The 21,451-nt window shown below is 33.1% G+C and overlaps 1 protein-coding gene across 4 annotated transcripts in view; it reads left to right on the forward strand.

Annotated features, from left to right (window-relative positions):
* The first annotated feature begins 2,025 nt into the window (after positions 1-2,025).
* LOC126880042 (myb-related protein B) overlaps positions 2,026-21,451 on the forward strand; it is a 240,374-nt gene continuing 220,948 nt past the window's right edge. For all 4 annotated transcript variants that reach the window (XM_050643662.1, XM_050643665.1, XM_050643666.1 and 1 more), the window contains exon 1: positions 2,026-2,268. In XM_050643662.1, coding sequence (XP_050499619.1) covers positions 2,234-2,268 — 35 coding nt within the window. In that variant the 5' untranslated portion in view covers positions 2,026-2,233. The remainder of the gene's footprint in view (positions 2,269-21,451) is intronic.

A 21,451-nucleotide genomic window follows, 5' to 3' on the forward strand; every position in this document is an offset into this window, starting at 1 on the left:
TGGTTTGATGATTTGATACTGAATACTCAGTATTGAATGAAGGGCTATCGAAGGGGTTGATCCCATACGAGTAGTTGCGAGCATTGAATATCTACTGCAGTATTATGTAAAACTGAACAAGCTGCTATTAAAAATATCACTACTAAGTACTAGTACTTGGTATCGAATACGGTTTGATTCGATACTGAGTACTCAGTATCGAATGAAGGTATTAATACCATATGAGTACTTAGTAGCATCGAATAACTATTGCAATATTATGTAAAATTGAACAAGCTGATATTAATGACATCACTCTACTAGTACTCGTTATTGAATATGGTTTGATGATTTGATACTGAATACTCAGTATTGAATGAAGGGCTATCGAAGGGCTTGATCCCATACGAGTACTTGCTAGCATTGAATATCTACTGCTACTGAACAAGCTGCTATTAAAAATATCACTACTAAGTACTAGTACTCGGTATTGAATACGGTTTGATTCGATACCAAGTACTCAGTATCAACTGAAGGTATTGATACCATATATGTACTTAGTAGCATTAAATCATCCCTTTAATACCTTTATCGAATAAAGGTATTAACACCATATGAGTACTTAGTAGCATCGAATAACTACTGCAATATTATGTAAAACTGAACAAGCTGATATTAATGATATCATTCTACTAGTATTGGGTATTGAAAATGGTTTGTTTTGAGTACCAAATACTCAGTGTCGAATGAAAGTATTGATACCATATTATGAGTACTTAGTAGCATCAAATAACTATTGCAATATTATGTAAAATTGAACAAGCTGATATTAATGATATAACTCTACTAGTACTCGTTATTGAATATGGTTTGATGATTCAATACTGAATACTCAGTATTGAATGAAGGGCTATCGAAGGGGTTGATCCCATATGAGTACTTGCTAGCATCAAATATCTACTGCAGTATTATGTAAAACTAAACAAGCTGCTATTAACAATATCACTACTAGTACTCGGTATCGAATACGGCTTGATTCGATGCCAAGTACTCAGTATTGACTGAAGGTATTGATACAATACTATGTACTTAGTAGCATTAAATCAATCCTAACATTATGTGAAACTGAACAAGCTGCTATTGAATCACTCTACTGGTACTCAGTATCAAATACGGTTTGATGCGATACCGAGTAGTCAGTATCGAATGAAGGTATTAAGACCATATGAGTACTTACTAGCATCCAATAACTACTGCAATATTATGTAAAACTCAACAAGCTGATATTATTGATATTGATATCACTCTACTAGTACTGGGTATTGAAAATGGTTTGTTTTGAGTACCAAGTACATACTCAGTATCGAATGAAGGTATTGATAGCGAATGAGTACTTAGTCTACTTAGTAGCATCAAATAACTACTGTAATATTATGTAAAATTGAACAAGCTGATATTAATTCAATTCTTGAAGCTATTTGTGATTGATTATACAACATTTCAACTGCTGTCTGAAGATTCTGCAATGGTGTCATTATGCATTAAGTAGTTTAGGACTGGATATCCAAATATCCACTATTCCCTAATGACACATTGTCCATAAGTTCCTCATTTTATCCTACCCATAATATGCAAAAAAAAGTAGTTAACAACTACTAAAATAGTATTTCTAATTGCACTTCTAAATTGTGCGATGAGTATTATGGGTTGTGGTGTTCTTTAAATGACAAAATAATTAAATTCAACGTTTCTGTTTCAATGAACTTATTTTCATTTTTCTCTAGTTAGGCTATTTTTTATTTTATACAAAAATTCAAATTTTGAGGTTATTTTTATATTTACGAAAATATTTAAATGTCATCTCCATCTCAGTCATTTGCATCTGTCATCCGTCATTTGTCAAAATAAAAGATTCCTTAAAATCGTCGCGAATTGTTTCGATACTAGTATTTTCATTCGATACTAGTACTCGGTATCGAATACGGTTTCATTCGATACTGAGTACTCAGTATCGAATCAAAGTATCGATACCATATGAGTACTTAGTAGTATCGAATCATCCCTAGGGAACAGACCTTGTCCTTTCGGAGGGACGCAAAAAGGCGGTTGTCAATTGTCAGTCGGTCGAGAAGAGAGTAGTGTGGTCGCTTTAGATTTAGAGGGAATAACATAAACGAGACTTTTTTAAAACAAGCTAGAAACACGGCGTGTGTTTTTCGTGGGTGTTTTGGCCCCCTAGGGGTCCTACAAGGATATGGCAGAATATTACCTTAACACAAACGATCACATGTAAGTACTTTTACATTATGATTTATATTTATCAAGTCAGTGTGTGTTTTGTTTTAATGTATCAGTGGGGGGTCGAAAGCAATAGGAATATGCAGACCAGAAGGGTTCATCAAGGCATATCTGATTTTCGGCAGATAAATAGCATATTTTAATGATTTGACAGCATTTTGATTAATTTGTTTTGACGAATATTGCATGTTTTATCCTATATTCCATATACCGATTTCTTAGAAACAGGTATTTGGGACCTTTCCAGGAAGAGTTTTTATTTACGTCTTCACAAAAATGGCGCCTAAATTTTAATTGTGTTAAGTAATACCAGGAACATGTATTCACGTGTCTGTTATAATTAACACACATTTGCAATGAATACAGATGTAAATAAACTTGCTATAATTTCTGTTTAGTGTTTAAATTTGGAAGAATCCTTTGTAGTGTTTATGACCCATTGATCTATTTTTATCCTAAACAGAATGAAGTTTTGAGTCCTGAATTTGCCTGAATTTTCTATTGATTATTATAGGATAAAACGATAATAGTTTGTTCATGTTGTGCATCCTTTTTGGCTCTCTGTGATAAATATGTAATTCACTAGGATTTTCTGTATGTAGAAAATAATGTTCTCGCTGTTGGTATACTTACTCTATACCTATGAAATTGGATACATTTTATTATATCTATAACTTAAATATTGTTAATTTGCAATATTCTGACATCATTGTTTATCATAATAGGAAGTGGAAAATACCAACACAAGTAGAGATTGTATTATGAACTAAATTAATATTTTCCTTTAGCTTTGATAACCAGGGAAATAATTATTTACTTTTGATGGATTTATAATTAAAATAGGATAACAAAATATAATAATAAAATAGCACCTTTTCTTTTATAAAGAAATATGCATATATTTATTTAGAAACAGGGGAAGGTTACAAAAATGCCATGGTCAGATGACGTGAAGAAACAGGTCTGGTTAAAGTGGATACAAAATGCCCAAGCCTAAGATGGTAAGGCATGGAGCCATGGAAGAAGGAAGAGGAGGCCTATGCCTAAGAATGGATGTTTAGGGTTGATTAGAGATAGATGTATATGTTTCACAATAAGTTGTAAGACTAAGCATGTATGAATGATCATAGAGATATTAGGAAAAATATATCAAAGACCAGAAAATACTCTGATATTCCAGTTAATTATATCAAAGTTAATAAACATTTTTTAATTTCTATAAGGGATAGTGTGGTATATTTATTAGGAAGCAATTCAGTATGTATAAAGTAACATTGAGATTACATGTCTCTGTGAGAAATGATAGGGACCAAACACCTTTCTTTTTTTGACATCATAACCCTGGATGGGTCTTTGATTGTCTAGATATTATGTCCTTCCATTCAAATCTCTTTTGTGCCCTTTTCCTCCATTTTCTTATATTCATGGTTTCAGGTAATCTTCCAGATCATCCAACCATTTTCTTCTGCACCATTCTCTTTTTCGTCTTTTTATAGGTTTCAATTGTATATTTGTTTTGTTGTTGTTGCATCTTCTTGTGTCTGGACATGTCCCAGCCATGACTGACTTTTCACAAATTTTACAATATCATACCCTCCATTCCACTCATTAACCTCATTGTTTTTCCTGATTCTCCATGTGCTGTCTTCCTCTTGCATCAGGTCATATACTTTTCACAGTATCTTTCTCTCGAATGCCCTGAGGTAGGCTTCATAGGGACCAAACATGTACAGCACAAAGTCTTTTAGCAAAAGACATGCTATTTGTGTAAAATGTAAGTAAATTATTTTTAAAATCCAAATTGATGCAATCAAATTTTCTGTGTGTTTATTACAATAGATAATTCTTAGACTATCTTAAGGTTTACAACATGTATGTATGTATAATTGGACTCATTTATTATAATTTTTACTACAAAAAGTTATTCTTAATGTACTTAATTGATAACCATGAAACAAAGTAAGCCATTTCTTGGGTACTTAATTATAGAACAATAAATACATTTTTATCAGAAATTATATATATTTGAATACTTTCAATACTTTTTTGTAAAATACTTTCATGTTATATTTAAATTAGATTTCTTGCATCCAGTTTTATTAAATTCTGAGATTAAGTCATAGCTCTCCTTAATCATTTGATCTCTATTTGAGAAAGGAATACCAATATAATAGTAAATGTACAAGTAATAATAAAACGAGTATCTACTTTTGAATATTTGGGAAATATATAATATCAGATGATGGGAAAACAGACATGGCAGTGGAGTGCAGTGACATTTTCGGAAGAGGAAGCGATTCAATAAGGGTTTAACAAATATTTTCTTACGAGGGTCGAGATCAAAACATATACCTACTTAATAGGTGTATACCTAATGTATTACCTGTTAATGTATATCGACTAAAAACAAGAACTACAAAAAATTAGGTATAGTGTTTAACCCAGTCTGAGAGACATGCACACGCCTTGAGAATGAGATTCGGGTGATACAAATTCATTGAGGCAAGGAGGATTTACTCTTATAAGCGGGCATCACTCCATCCCGCCCCAATGCTTCATACTATCCACTTCCCCTCCGATAGCACTCTGATGCGCTATATGGGCTCTCTATCAGCAAAGTGCTTATTATGTGGGAGTCCTGGATACAAGGACTCACAAACGAAATCCTACCCCGATCAATGCAGGTTAGTGACTCTAGTGACTTAGTATATCTTATATCTAGTGACTTATCATCGATCTGTACTGCTTGCTTAGGGTCGAGTCCCTGCTCCAGGCTTGGTTTCTTTAAACTTAAAAAGAAGAGTTCTATTCAAAATTGTTTTTATATTCCGATTTCGAATCACCTTCCATAACACACAACTTTCAACAATATGACACTTATTTACTTATACTTGAGTCCTATTCTCTTATCAACCAATGCAAATTTTTTGTCGATAACATCGTCGTAAAATTTTGGATTTTCTGATAATTGTTTAATAAATGCACTCTTTTTCAATGGATAATAGGGCTAACTTGGAAAGTCTGTCTTCACTTGTAAAATTTATTGTAAAACTTTTGATGCGTTTTAATACTGAAAAACTTCGTTCAACTGATGCACTTGTAGCTGGCATAGTTAGTATGGTTTGTTCAACAGTAATTGGTTTGAGTTCAATTAGTGCGGTCGTAAATGTTATTAAATTTATCTGACCTGGCCCATTTTAAGACCCACCCAGAGCGATAAGCCACTGAGGTAGACAGAGTTGGTCTTTTGCAATTAACACTGACTAGACGGTACTCCCATAATAAAGCCTAAAATAAATTTTACCTGAAACCGGGCCTTTTATACTATTATCGGTTAATCCAGGCTGTTTATAGTGGTAACTAATTGAACTTAACCATTTACTGTTTAACATACCATACCTACTACTTAATTCACACAACTTGCCCACTTCACACAGAGACTGATTTAAACCAGTAGTATTCAAAAAATTCAACCGATTCCTAAGTATTTCTTTATCACTAATTTCAGGTGTTTTATAAATGACATTTAACTGAGAATGCAAAGCTAGATTATCAAAAAAAATCATAATTTAATCGTACTGAATTAAATAGGTACATACCTCTGTGGGAGATTTTAATGAATTATAATTAGACATATTAAAATTACATAATTCTACATATTTTATTTCTTTAAAGTTTTCAAAGTGATAATTCATTTGTTGTAGAATATTATCAAAAATTTCGATGTATAATCGTCAATAGGTCTCTCTTTCGTCGACAATATCAATCATCATTATTTTTCTTTTAGGTTCGAAGCCCATATTTTCAGCTTTATCCCAAATATTTTTAAACAGCTCATTTTTTTAATCATCATGAGTCATCAAATTGTCTTATACAAAATGCAATGTCACTTGACTTCGTCTGTAAAATGTCGTAGAGGTACTATAAAATATCAGTAAAAGGAAAAATCTCAAAAGGTCAAATAAAATATTAATAAAAATATTAAGCAAAAAATTGAAATCGAGCCATTTGTACCTAAATACCTACTCCTTATAGCAGCAGTAACAGACTCCGCATCTCGTTTTCGAATCGGAAGCGGTCAGGTGAGTGCTTCCAGGCATATCAAAATTCGCGTGAAAGGAACATGACTAGCGAGTGAGGTTATTAAACCCTGACCAATTTTTGAACGGGACAAATGCATGACAAGCAGCGATTTTGAGATGCGCTTCCGTCAGGACCGGACTGAATCGTTGAATTGTGTGCTTATTTGAGACCGTTCATATGCGATCAAATTTTAATAATGTTTCAATGCCTATTAGTTACATAATAGATTACTTAGATTAGGGAAACATTGTTGATAATTAAATACTAATTAATAATATATGTATTTTCTTATATGGAAGTATAGGGAAGCGGTGCTTCCCCTGCTTCCATGGACCACACGCCTCGGAGACATGGCATTAAGTAATAAACTGAAGAAGGCTACCAATGTGTATTACACATTAAATAATACAATTTTTGGGAAATCAGAAATAGACAACAGAACTAAACTCAGAGTATATAACAGTATGTAGTTAATCCGATAATGACATAATTATCGAGCGTAAACATGGATTGTGCAAAAGAAACATGAATCAATGATAAACGCAACTGGATGAAATACATGAGAAAAATGGCTGGAGTTACTTAGTAAGTTTGAAATATTTAGAAATGGAGATGTACTTGATGTACTGGATTTGGCCACATAGACCGAATGGAGCAAAAAAGACTAACAAAAAGTTACATGAAGCCATAATGGGAAACAAGAAAAAAGGGAAGGCAGATATGGATGGACCAAATCCATGATATGGGAAAACAGAGACATAAATGTAAGAGTATGAAGAACTTTGCCACCAATATAAGTGCATGGAAGAAATGGATAAGAGGAGGAACCGTACATCTGATGCCCTGAAGGGAAATACGGATTATGAGAAAGAAGAAGATCTCTATTTGACTCAGTTATGCAAATAATCAGAAACAAAACAATCACTAACACACACATAACACTGACCACACATAAATAAATCATTCAACCCATAGCACTACCACCACTACCAGGCTAAAAATACATGATGAAATGAACAAGATTGCCTTTGTCTTATTTTATTTTTAAATTCTGATCATAGTTCAAAACACTGCTGATAAGCATTCCTTCATTAAAAAGAATTACTCTTATATCTTCTATAATAATCTAAATAATAAATTATTGATAGAAGTTATTGCATAATGAAATGGGTATGTATTTCCTGTAGAAGGAAATGCTTCACCCAGAATAGATATTGGCTTGTTATAAGGTTGCACTGGAGATAATCAATCAAATATTACTTTGGCTATCACTATCACAAAGAGTTTTTTGATTTTACCCTACCTATTTCCTAGTAAGAAACCTGTAGTCTTATCTTAAAGATTAGGAGTGATTGCTCATTTGTGGTGAAATAAATCAAATATTTGTTATTTCTTTGATACTGATACCAGAGAACACCTTGTTCTCTGCTGATACTGTCAATCTGTTAGAGGGCAATTTTAAATCATAGTACAACATTGACTTTTTAAAATTGTGGATATTGTTCATCATAAAAGTATGCAACTATCTAAGAAGATTGTGTTGAAATAAAAATAAAACTAGTGATTAAATTATTGTGCTAAATATTTTAAACATGATACAGTTTATAATCAAGGAATATAGAGCATACATGCATCGCATATGGGTCTATATCTATATTTGTTAGTAGAATCTTGAGAGCCAGATGTCTTTTTTTAGTGGCGGGAGTATTACTTTGTTTACCATTTTTCACTATATTCCATTTGAATATGATTGGTAGCACAGTTTTAGTAATACAGCTGATAATCCACAGTCCCAGGGCCGGCGATAACGGGCCTGTAAGGGATGCACTGCAGGCGGGCGCCCCTGTTTAGGGGGCGCCAAAATGAGCTTTTTTCTGCTGATGCTATACAAAATACTAATTTAAAAGAAACCGAAGGGCGCCTATGCCAGTTTTGCAGGCGGGCGCCTATGCCAGTTTTGCAGGCGGGCGCCTTATACCCTAGCGCCGGTACTGCACAGTCCACAACATATCGCCGCCGCCTACGAAAAGTATAACTCCGAAAAATGCCGTTAAGAGTAGAACTTTCAATGAACGCCGCGAAAAATATTATTTTCGATTATATGATTGTGAAAATTATAATCCCTAATAAAGTGTTAGCGAAAAATTTATTTTTTAAGGAGTATCAGCAAAAAACATCATTTCTGTTTGTGGGTCCACGAAAATTATAATTACTAAAAAGTTCTCAGAAATAATTGTTTTCGTCGGCATCTATTATGAACTAAATCTTTTCATTATAAATATTTTGGGAGCTATAATCTTCGCAGACACGCATATAAAAAAAATTGTAATCGCCAATACTTATCAAAGAGTTATTATTTTCACTGGAAATGTATTAGGAATCACATTAATCCTAGGTACCAGCGATATATCCATCCAATGGCACTACAGTACAAACCTGGCCTTGTCCTCATTCAGCAATCTTCTCCAATCATCTCGATTTACTGTGCTGTTCTTTTCGATGAAAGCGTTTTAAAGAGGTTTTTGTCATCCTCATCTACTTCTTCATCCCATGGCTTTTTTCCTCGCATTCTTGCATTTAGCAATTTCCTGGGGATTCTGTTCTCATGCTCAACTTACTATTATAAAATGTAACAAAGAATATAAAAATTCGAAGTAGTTTTATACGAATAAAAATGGTATACTTACACTTTTATTTTATAGTCGTATTACTCCGTAGATTAACTAGGTGCATTTTTCCGTTGGAACTTTACCAGCTGCAGACGGGGGATGCGAATTGCATAGTGTAGAATTCCTTCCCACTCGTCTTCACTGCAGCATCCATTTGACTTACAAATTGTAGAAGTCTTGGAGGTGTCACCAGGAAAGTGTACCAATAAGTTTTCAATTTAAAAATCTTTTAGTAATATTTTTAATATTTTCAATATTAATAATTTACTATTAGGATTGAAAACTACTTCGTCTTTCAATGCCAGATGGCGCTAGCCACCTACTATCATCACTTCAGTTGCAATGGGTGGGAAAACCTCTCGATACGAATCAGTTAAAATATGGAAAACAGTGCCTACGTTCCTTCTGATGAAGGCTCCAATAAGAGCCGAAAATCGCGATTCAAGGGACTGGACTGCACTCCGTATTCTAATTGAAAAGTAAGATTGTTTTGCCTTCGTATTGCAACTGAATAAAAATGGTATACATTTTTATTTTATATAATATAAAAATTGTTCAAAATATTCTTGTCACAAATGTTGCAGTAATTTTAATAAACCAATAAATACCTACATAATCTACTCTCTAATAATTATGTTATGTAGAAGGGATTAAAATTTTCAGTCAATATAAAATTTCTCATTGTGGATTATTTTAGTTAGGATTTAGGACTTTCTGTCTCTTTAGACCTTTAAACATCAACATCAGCCATGGAAGCCTCCCTCCATTACATGCATGTAATTATAAAGAAAGAGTCGTGAATGGGATATTACAAACATTGCAAGAAAATCTGAGTAACGTGCCAGTTAACTCAGGACATAGTACCTTTATTTTATAAATGAAACATTTGCCTTTCCTAAGTGGATATTTCCCACGAGAGGGATGGGGCAGAGGAAACACTCAACGCAGACTGCAAAAATAACTTGATGTTTTAGAAGATTATGTTGGTCAAATGATATTTTTGATCGTTTTCTCACATACTATTTTCCATTCTACAGATGAAACTTATTCAAAAAAATTCATTGCATCCTTGCATAGTCCTGTCACATCGTTTGATTAAAATGTTTCTTTTCTTGATCCTACATAATTTTTTATGCAACCTAAAATAATAACGTATGGCATTTTTGCCGGGGATATCCTTTCGGACAGGTTCTGGCACCACTTGCATTTTTAACCCTGTTTGAACTAGTTTGAAGTAGCTAGTGTCGATGCTCACGTTAGCCCAGGGTAGAGTTGCAGAAATTTGACTTGAATGTTTGAACTTGACTTGAGTTTGACTTAATTCAAGTCAAACTCAAGTCAATCCTTCTGTCAATTAATTCAAGTCAAGTCAAACTGGTCAATGGTTAGAGGTTTGAAAATTCAAACTGTTTGTCAAACTAGTTTGAAAGGGTTTGAAAATTAATTTATTTAATAGATATACTTTTCTTCGAGATAAAAATGTTTAGTAATTTTTCAGGAACGCAACTCATAAATATTGGCAATATCATTTTAAAGTTTTCTACTTTAAAATGTATAATATTATATGTCTGAATTGCCGATATAAATGAGTCAGATTAAATAAATTATTAGAAGAATTTTTTACTAAGCAACAACATTTTTGTTTAGTTTAGTAATATTTTGTATTTTGGCAACGACACCCGATTTGGGCGTCGAAAGTGTTTGAAATGTGGTGCCTACGTCGAATACATAGAATATCATGGATGGACAGAGTCAGAAAGGAGGAAGTACTAAGAAGAGCCGGTTTACAGGATAGGGAACTTTTTAATTATGTTAAAAGTAAGACTACTTGGGGCACATACTACGAGGACGAGGATACACTTTTCAGTAACTGATACTCGACGGAATGATAGAGCGTAAGAGAGGACTGGGACGTAAAAAGATGTCATGGCTGCATAATCTCCAAAGGAACCCACAGCTATGAAATGCTTCGCAATGCTGCTAAAAACAGAATTATGTAATCCTGACTATCTAACGTTTCACCGTCTATGCAGAAATGCACAGCATCTTAAGAAGAAGAAGAAATATGAATTTATAATTACCAGACATTTTTGCACGTTTTATGCCTGGTTGCACCAACAGATCTTAAGCTCCAGCTTAGCTAAGCTCTACTTATAGATAGGGCCTCCTTGAGTATCAGTTACGTTGCACCATAATTTTAGATTCTTACCTTATTATCAATTATATCTATTATTATACAGGGTGTAACCAAAATACAGGTCATAAATTAAAGTACGTATTCTGGGACCAAAAATAGTTCGAATGAACCTAACTTACCTTAGTACAAATATGCACATAAAAAAAGTTACAGCCCTTTGAAGTTACAAAATCAAAATCGATTTTCTCGAATATATCGAAAACTATTGGAGACTTTTTATTGAAAATAAGCATGTGGCATTCTTATGACAGGATCATTTTAAAAAAAAATTATAGTGAAATTTGTGCACCCCCTAAAAATTTTATGGGGTTTTGTTCCCTTAAACCCCCCAAACTTCTGTGTACGTGACAATTAATGTATTATTGTGGTACCATTACTTAAATTCAATATTTTCAAAACTTTTTTTCCTCTTATTATTTTTTCGATAAGGCAGTTTTTATCGAGATGCGGCTTCATTTTTTAATACGTTTACATACAAAATTTATGGGGGTTTTGTGTCTTTAAACCCCATAAATGTTTATGTGTATGTTCCAATTAAACTATTACTGCGGTACCGTTAGTTTAACACAGTCTATTTAAACATTTTTGTCTCTTTGTATTTTTTCGATAAGGCACCTTTTATCGAGATGTGGCTTCTTTTTTAATATGGTTCAAAATATACCTAAAAATGTAAATCATAAATAAATTTTCATATTATTACCAAGTGTCCATAATCGTACAAAATATGTGGTGGATAATATACAAATATGTGGTGGATTTGACAAATATTCAAAACATCTCGATAAAAACTGTTTATTCGAAAAAGTACTAAGAGGCAAAAAAGTTTTTAAAACATTGTGTTTAACTAATGGTACTATAATAATAATTAAATTGGAACGTATACAAAAGTTTGGGGGGGGGGGGGTTTAAAGGAACAAAACCCCCATAAAATGTTTGAGGGATTTCCAAATTTCACTATAATTTTTTCTTAAGATACTACTGCCATAGTAATGCCACATGTCCATTTTCAATAAAAAAAGCTCTAATAGTTTTCGATATATTGGGAAAAATCGATTTTCATTATGTAACTTCAAAGGGCTGTAACTTTTTTTATGTGCACATTTGTACTAAGGTAAGTTAGGTTCAATCAAACTATTTTGGTCCCAGAATATGTGAATAAATTTATGACCTGTATTTTTGTTACACCCTGTACATATTATGTATTATGGTATTCTTATTGTAATATATTATAATTATATTATATTAATATAATTATTAATATAATTATATTATATTAATAATACCCTGTATTATGGTATTCTTATTGTAATTAATTATAATTATATTATATTAATTCTTATGATATTCTCGACTTAAGCTTTTGCTGTGTTTCATAGATTATAACAAGGCCTTTGATAAAGTGCGGCATGATCATTTAATCAGACTCCTGGCAGAAAAGAATTTAGATAAACGAGACATCCGACTAATAGCAAATATGTACTACAATCAGAAAGCAGTAGTGAGAGAGAGAATAATACCACTGAAGAAATTGAAATAAAGCGAGGTGTGAGACAAGGGTGTATACTGGCACAAACCCTGTTTAATCTCTATTCCGAAGACGTAATGAATAGAACACTCTCTGAGCAATCCATAGGTATTAAAATAAATGGTGTTAGATTAAACAATCTGAGATTTGCCGACGACACCGTTCTGATCGCAGAAACACTTGAAGAGCTACAGACATTGGTGAATAAGATAGCAGACTGCAGCGAAGAATATGGACTGACTATCTTTGAACATAAAGAAAACTAAATTTATGGTAATATCGAAATCAACACGAAATGTCCAAAATTTATATTTACACAATGAAATTATCGATCGAGTTAGCAAATACAAATATTTAGGCACTTTTATAAATGAAGACAACGATAGCTCAGCAGAAATCAAAATAAGAATAGAAAAAGCCAGATCCATATTCACTAAAATGAAGAGAGTGTTCTGTGGAAGAGATTTGAGCCTTGAAATGAAACTTCGCCTGATGAGATGTTACGTACTTTCTGTGCTGTTCTACGGAATAGAGTCGTGGACGCTGAAAAAGATTGATACCAAAAAATTATAGGCATTTGAACTGTGGATGTATTTCAGAATCTTGAGAATATCATGGACGGAGAGAGTCACAAACGTCGAGGTCTTAAGAAGAATGAATAAAGAAAAGGAAGTCATATTTACGATCAAAAAACGAAAACTGCAATACTTAGGACACATACAAAGAAAGATATGAACTGCTTCGAATAATTATACAAGGGAAGATAGCAGGAAATAAAAGGTCCATAGGAAGAAGACGAAACTCCTGGCTAAAGATTCTACGGGAATGGTATAGCTGTAGCAACAACGAATTGTTTCGGTCAGCAGTTTCGAAAATACGTATAGCCCTGATGATCGCCAACCTTCGGAACGAAGATGGCACTTGAAGAAGAAGAAGACTTAAGCTTAAGATCTGTTGGTGCAACCGGGTATTATTTATCACAAACTATTAGTTGATACTGACAGATTTAAATTAAATATTAATAACTAAAATTTATTTTTGTTTTAAATTAAATAATTATAGAATACAGACAGGACAAAATGAAATTGAAGACGTATCAAAATTTATGCTTAAAGAAAATGACATATCTTTATTATTTTCTCATTTTTTTCCTTGCAGAACACACATTGCATTTTTTTAGCTATTATTGTATTAAAATTTCACTTTCACTAACAAGAAACACGACTTTAAACTCAAACAGTGCCTGGCCCATTTTAAATACATGTGCGGGCAATATGCCTTCCCGCATTTGTCGAAACTTGGGTAAAAATGGGTACCTGTAGTAAAAGGTTCTTTGATATTTTACAGTATTTGTTGCTTTATTGTTGTAACTCTAATAAAAAAAAAATCCTACTATTCTTTATTCTATTATGAAAACGAATTGGCAGAACGATGGTCCAGAAATACACTTTGGTAGTTTTATATTTGTTAGATGACTAATAAAACTACTGCCATTAAGAGTATAAAGTACCTGGTATTGATAGTTATAGGAATCGTTACAAATAGTCAAAAATAACGAAAATTTACGTCACTGCTAAATACATATTATTTTTAAGCTTTTAAATTCATCTGGCTGGTGACTAAAACCGAATAAGTCTGGTAGTGCACTTTAATATTAAAATTATAGACCTACAAAAATAATTATTAATTGTTTATTTAAATTTTACCATTAAATATATTTTACATAATTCATTTGTTACTTTCTTAAGTTGAAATTTTGAACAAGTACTTAAGACTTGCATAGAAGTCACCTGTTGCAAGAAAGCGGAGGGTTAGCAGCATTCTTTCTTTAACAGTACAGTAGAACCTCGATTATCCGTCAGGGCACCGGACCAAGGGTATGACGGATAATCGAAAAGACGATTAACAGAACATTAAAAAAAGTTGAGAATTCATAGTACAACTCTCAAATTTCATTTGTATGGTTTGTTTGACAATATAAGAGGGATTTGTGTTCATACAATCGAATCAATTTAAAATATTCTGAAATCTGTATTTGTTTTACTGTTGCTTCACATTTTGCGACGGCTGTATTTCTTAATCGGCATAAGATCATGCAATCTACTTTATCGGCTTCTTCTTGTTGAGAATACCAACTCAATGAATTATTGCATATGCGATGCAGTTTCTCTAGATTATTAACGCATCTTTGTCAGTTACAATAGGTGCATCAACATATCTACAGTCAAAATCCAAGTCTGTGTCAGCTTCTGAATCGGTTTGGTCCGCCTTTGCTGCCATTTCAACAATTTTTTATCTATTAGCAATGGATAGCCGTTTGTGTCCTCATCACAAATCAAATAACTTTTTTTTTATTTTTTTACATTAAAATTTTTGCTTATGTAGTCAATACAACTTCTGTATGTGCCCTAACGGTTAACAGAGGTGACTCCAAATCTTCCATAGACATTCTACAGAAATTTGTAGCCTCCTCCTTCTTTTCCCTTTTGTAACAAACTCGAACAGCACACTCTCTTCTTCCTTTTTTTTTCGGCAAGTCCTGCAATAACTATAAAACTAGCAACGCTAACAATTATATCTTCACCTGTATTCCACATTGGTTCGACAACGTAGTAAATATAAGATACACATCATAGTAAATATAAGTATATAATATTAGATTAGAATAAACATAATATTAGATTTTATTATTCTGTGGTCCTACTTTGTAGCGAACGAATAACCAAGCGAACACCTACGAATTAGTTCCTTCGTTCGTTCGTTCAGATGCACCTTCAGATGTTTTAAAGAACTACCTAGTTCCACTATGTCACTTTTATAACACTGTTTTTATTTTTACATAATCTGCACTTTGCAATTTTCATTGTTTTGGAATCGCCTGCCAAAACATTAAATAAATCAGTATACCTACATATTTATTTTTCTTGTTAATTAATTCTGCTTCGTCTACAGATTTTTTTCTCTTAATTGTTGCAGTGGGGAAATTTTCAAAATCATACTCACTTTGTTCTGGTACGTATTCTGAGCGGAAAAAAGTTCAGGTTCAGACATTATTGCACAAAGCACACCTTTCAAAACTAACGTATTATAACAAACAAGCAAAGCATATGCTTCTAAATATGAATATAACCTATAACCAATATAACTAATTTGCGGACTAGCAGAGTACAGGTAGCAGTGTAGCAGAAAACCAAATCCGCAGAACAGACAACATAGATGAAAAATTGAAGTATATAAACACTATAATAAGAACTACGGGAAAGAAACACCTAACCAAATCTACAAAGAAACATAAGGTGTGGATGACACCAGACATACTAGAACTAATGGATGAAAAACGCAAATTGAAGAATAATTCAGAAAAATACAGAGAGGTTGATAAGAACATAAAGCAAATAATAAAGAAGGCCAAAGAATCATGGATTAAAGAACAATGTGTAGAAATGGAAGACTATGAAAGAAAGTATGACACATTCAATATACATAAAAAAGTAAAAGAACTTACAGGAACCCAAAGAAGACATGAAATAAGTTTGCTTACGGACAAAGACGGAAATATTATTCTAGACTTAACAGAAAAAATTAATAGATGGAGTGAATACATAAGAGAATTGTTTGAGGACAACATAAATAACATTGTCCAGGTAAATGGTGTAACGGGACCTGAAATCCTAACATGTGAAGTAGAAATGGCACTTAGAAATTCCAAAACTGGAAAGGCAAATGGACCCGATGGGGTTCCTACTGAATTACTAAAGCTCTTGAATGATGAATCAATAGGTATAATATTGTACTTATTTAACACAGTATACAATACTGGTATTATACCTCAAGAGTGGCTGCTGTCTACATTCGTTACACTGCCAAAAAAATCCAATGCAAAAGAATGTTCAGAACATCGAACAATATCTTTAATGAGCCATCTACTAAAGATATTTCTAAAAATCATCTACAACCGAGTTTATCAAAAGTTGGAGTCAGATATTAGTAATACACAGATGGGGTTCAGAAAAGGACTAGGTACTCGAGAAGCTCTCTTCGGTTTGAATGTTCTTACACAAAGATGCCTAGACATTAATCAAGAAGTAGATGCATGTTTTATCGATTTTGAAAAAGCGTTTGACAGAGTACGCCACGATAGGCTAAGAGACATTCTTGAAAGAAAAGACATAGATAATAAAGATCTGCGAATAATTCTCAACTTATATTGGAATCAGAAAGCTAACATCAAAATAGAAAATAAGATAGAATAGAATACTTTATTTGTCCTGCAAGATCATTTACATGATATAGGATACGTCAGTTTAAAATACAAATACATATATGCATATATAAAATATCACTTAAAAATTATTATAAGATAAAATACAGACAGTACATAGAATTAATTATTTACATCACCCATATATTCGCTTACACTATAGAAACAATTTTGCAATAGGTACGATTTTAGTTTGCCTCGAAATTTATTTGGGTTTATTTCAGATCTAATACCATTGGGAAGATGATTGAAAAGTCTTATACCCATATAATACTGGGATATCAAAATCAATAGAAATACGTAGAGGAGTAAGACAGGGATGCATTTTGTCACCACTGCTATTTAATGTATATAGTGAAAGCATCTGTCAGGAAGCCCTTTTGCAAGCAAATGAAGGAATCGTAATCAATGGAGAGGTTGTAAATAATATTGGATACGCAGACGACACTGTACTAGTTGCAAGAACAGTAGAAGAATTACAACGATTACTTACAAACATAAATATTACTTGCAACAATTATGGCATAAACATTAATATCAAAAAAACCAAGTATATGGTATTCAGTAAAATCATGACACATATATTAGTATAAACGGCATTCAAATTGAAAAAGTATCAAGTTACAAATACTTGGGAACTTTAATAAACGAAACTGGAGACCAAAACAATAAAATAAAAAGACGTATCGAAATTGCCAGGGCCACCTTCATAAAGATGAGAAAATTCTTCTGCAACAGAGATATAAGCATCCCTCTACGATTAAGAATGCTAAGAGGCTACGTATTTAACACGCTATTATACGGTGTAGAGGCCTGGACTCTCAAACAGAACAACATAAAGAATATTGAAAGTTTCGAGATGTGGTGCTACCGTCAAATGCTGAAGATAAGTTGGGTTGAAAGAATCACAAATCTTGAAGTAATACGAAGGATAGGAAGAGACCCAGAAATTTTGTTAACGATAAAACGACGAAAACTCGAGTATTTGGGTCACCTGATGAGAGGTCATAAATGCGCATTACTTCAAAATATAATGCAAGGAAAAATAGAAGGAAAACGGAATCCAGGCCGTAGAAGAATGTCATGGATGCGGAATTTGAGAGAGTGGTTTGGCTGCACCACTAATGAACTTTTTAGGTCAGCTGTAAACAAAGTCAGGGTAGCCTTGATGATTTCCAATCTCTGATAGGAGTAGCACAAGAAGAAGAAGAGTACAGGTTCAGATCTGTCCAAATAAGTCAAAACAAAAGGCGGTATGCTGTCAATTAGAATTAAAAATAAACACGTTGCACAATATGATATTCAAACTTCAAACTGTTTGAAGAAGTTTGATTTCAAGTCAAACCTAAAGATATCGAAATCAAGTCAAGTCAAACTTTTTTACAAAAAAAGTTTGGTTTTCAAGTCAAGTCAAGTTTGTTGGAAAAAATCAAACTAGTTTGACTTGATGCATCTCTAGCCCAGGGAGACCGACGGCTTAAGGTATCCTCCGAAACACGGTAACGGCTCGTATCGACGTATCATTTTTAGAAATGAAAATGTTGTTAGTGCCGAGATTCGAACTCTTGCGCTCTGGGCTTATGAAGCCAGTATCTTGCCGCTGAGCTACGGTCGTCCACTTTATGCAACCTAAACCAATTCGATTGGATTGAGATCAGGTTGATAAGGTGGCGGTTTTAATACCTCATGGTTCATGGTCATTTTGTCTTGCGAAAGGATTAATCAAGTATTTTGCAAACCTCGTGTTATTGATTTTGATCAAATCGTAAAGGTCAAGTTTTAGCATGTTATTATCCAATGAAATATTTATATGATTTAACCTTGTTTTCATGTTTTTTTTTATTACTTGAAACACGAGCTTTGTCAGCATGTTTGTTGTGATATCGTTCGTTGTTAGATTGCTCGTTTAGGAGATCCTTTCTGATTGTTCCGGCGCCAATTGCATCTTTAACCCGACAATGGACAATTAAAACAATAGGTGGAGTATTTTTACACTAAAGTATCTACACTATAAATTCCTATTCCTGGCAACTAATGATTCAGTACCGCTTGAATGACCAATAAATTAATAAACGGTATGATTTTTCATAGGTTTTTATTTGACATTTTGACAAATACCGTTAATTACGGCAAAATTTTTCGATGTTACATAAAAAACGACAATGTTTATCTAAAAACATTTGACTTTGGTGATATTGTTATCATATCTATAGGGTGTCCCAAAAGTAGCGGAACGGTTGAATATTTCGCAAACTAAACATCGGATCGAAAAACTGAAAAATACGTGTTTAATCATTTTCAAAAATCTGTCCAATGACACCAAACACCAATCCCCTCTACACCCCCTGGAGGTGGGGTGGGGTTAACTTTAAAATCTTAAATGGAAACCCCCAGTTTTTCTTGCAAATTTGGATTCGTTATGTAAAAGTAGGCAACTTTTATTCAAGACATTTTTTCCAACTGTGGATAGATGGCGCTATAATTGGGAAAAACGATTTATCCTGATACCATAGGTAAAATTATAGAAACGGTCTAATATCTCACGACATACACTTCCAAATGAGAAACCAAAAAACAGATTTTTAATCTTTTTCGAAAACCTATCGAATAACACCAAACATGACCCTCCAACCCACCCCCTGGTGGTGGGGTGGGGGGTAACTTTAAAATCTTAAATAGCAACCCCCACTTTTTGCGCAGATTCGGATTCGTCATAAAAAATTAAGTAACATTTATTCCAAACATTTTTTAAAATTTCTGATAGATGGCGCTAATAAATCGTATTTTTCATGGCAGATGTTGCTATAAATGATATTGTTAGATGTTGTTATAATAAATGTTGCTTAATTTTTCATGGCAGATCCGAATCTGTTATAAAAAGTGGGGGTTGCTATTTAAGATTTTAAAGTTACCCCCCACCCCACCTCCAGGGGGTGGGTTGTAGGGTCACGTTTGGTGTTATTCGAAAGGTTTTCGAAAAATATTAAAAATCTGTTTTTTAGTTTTTCATTTGAAAGTGTATTTCGTGAGATATTAGACCGTCTCTATAATTTACCTATGGTATCAGGATAAATTGTTTTTCCCAATTATAGCGCCATCTATCCACAGTTCGAAAAAATGTCTTAAATAAAAGTTGCTTACTTTTACGTAACGAATTAAAATCTGCAAGAAAAACTGGGGGTTTCCATTTGAGATTTTAAAGTTACCCCCCACCCCACCTCCAGGGGGTGTAGTGGGGGTTGTTGTTTGGTGTCATTGGATAGATTTTTGAAAATGATGGAACACCTATTTTTCAGTTTTTCGATCCGATGTTTAGTTCGCAAAATATTCGACCGTTCCACTACTTTTGGGACACCTTGTATAATAACTACTATAGTAGATTACTATTTCTTTCAAATAATTCAACAGCACTTTTATTTAAAAAAACTGTACAGTAAGGGCAAAACCCTTACTGTATAATATAATATGTATCGAAAAAAAGGTATATAATTTTAAGTAATTTAGTTTGTTACAAAATATATTGTTTCTACATACACAAACAAAACTAAGGTTGATTGACGAAGTTTGTTTGTGTAACCTCGCAGAGACTTACGTGTAGCTTACTTCCAAAGTCAGAGTTGGAAGAAGAGATAAATAGCCCACAGAGGGATTAAATTGAGCATTATAGTATTGTCATTATTCATAGTAAGATTAAGATCTTTACTATGCTAGTGAGCCGTCATGCGAGAAGGGTGTCCTGAAGGACGGAAACAACATCTTAGTAACCTTATGTTGATGGATGTTGTAAATCATAAATAAAGTTATAAGTTAGAGTCAGTGTTTCAACTCAACATACCAACCCTGCAACGTATCATGGCAATCTACCGACATAACAAAACAACTCTGAATTAATAATTAATCATTAATCTAATCTAGTCTAAAACTAATATTAATAATTAATCAACAACTTTTCCCCTTCTGTTTTGTAGATTACTCCGCGATTCAAAAATATATTCCATTGTGCATTACTTTACGATTTGACAGACAAATAAGAAGACGACGACGAAGTTGTCAAAACTCTAAACGCCTTTTTCTCAAAACTACTTTTTCAAAGGCGGTGGACATTGTAACTCAAAAACTACTCTACAGATTCACCTGCAATTTTGCATAGATTTTCATTAGACATTTCGTGAGGTAATGCTGTCGAAATATATTTGTTTTTATGCTTATTTTTTGTTTAGCAATAATAAATATGTTGATTTTCACCCTTTTTTATAAAGAATTTTGTTTTTTTTTTGACTTCCCAACAGTGGCGTAGCGTGAGTGTTGGCCGCCCGGGGCGGAAGACAATTTTGCCGCCCTCTTATTTAGGTATTTTAATTTATTGTGTACTATACATACATTACATACATTAATTATAGAGAACTTTTCGGCGAGAACAGTCATCATTATTTTGCATT

Source organism: Diabrotica virgifera, chromosome 2 (genome assembly GCF_917563875.1).
Source record: "Diabrotica virgifera virgifera chromosome 2, PGI_DIABVI_V3a".
In the NCBI taxonomy this organism is placed as follows: domain Eukaryota; kingdom Metazoa; phylum Arthropoda; class Insecta; order Coleoptera; family Chrysomelidae; genus Diabrotica; species Diabrotica virgifera.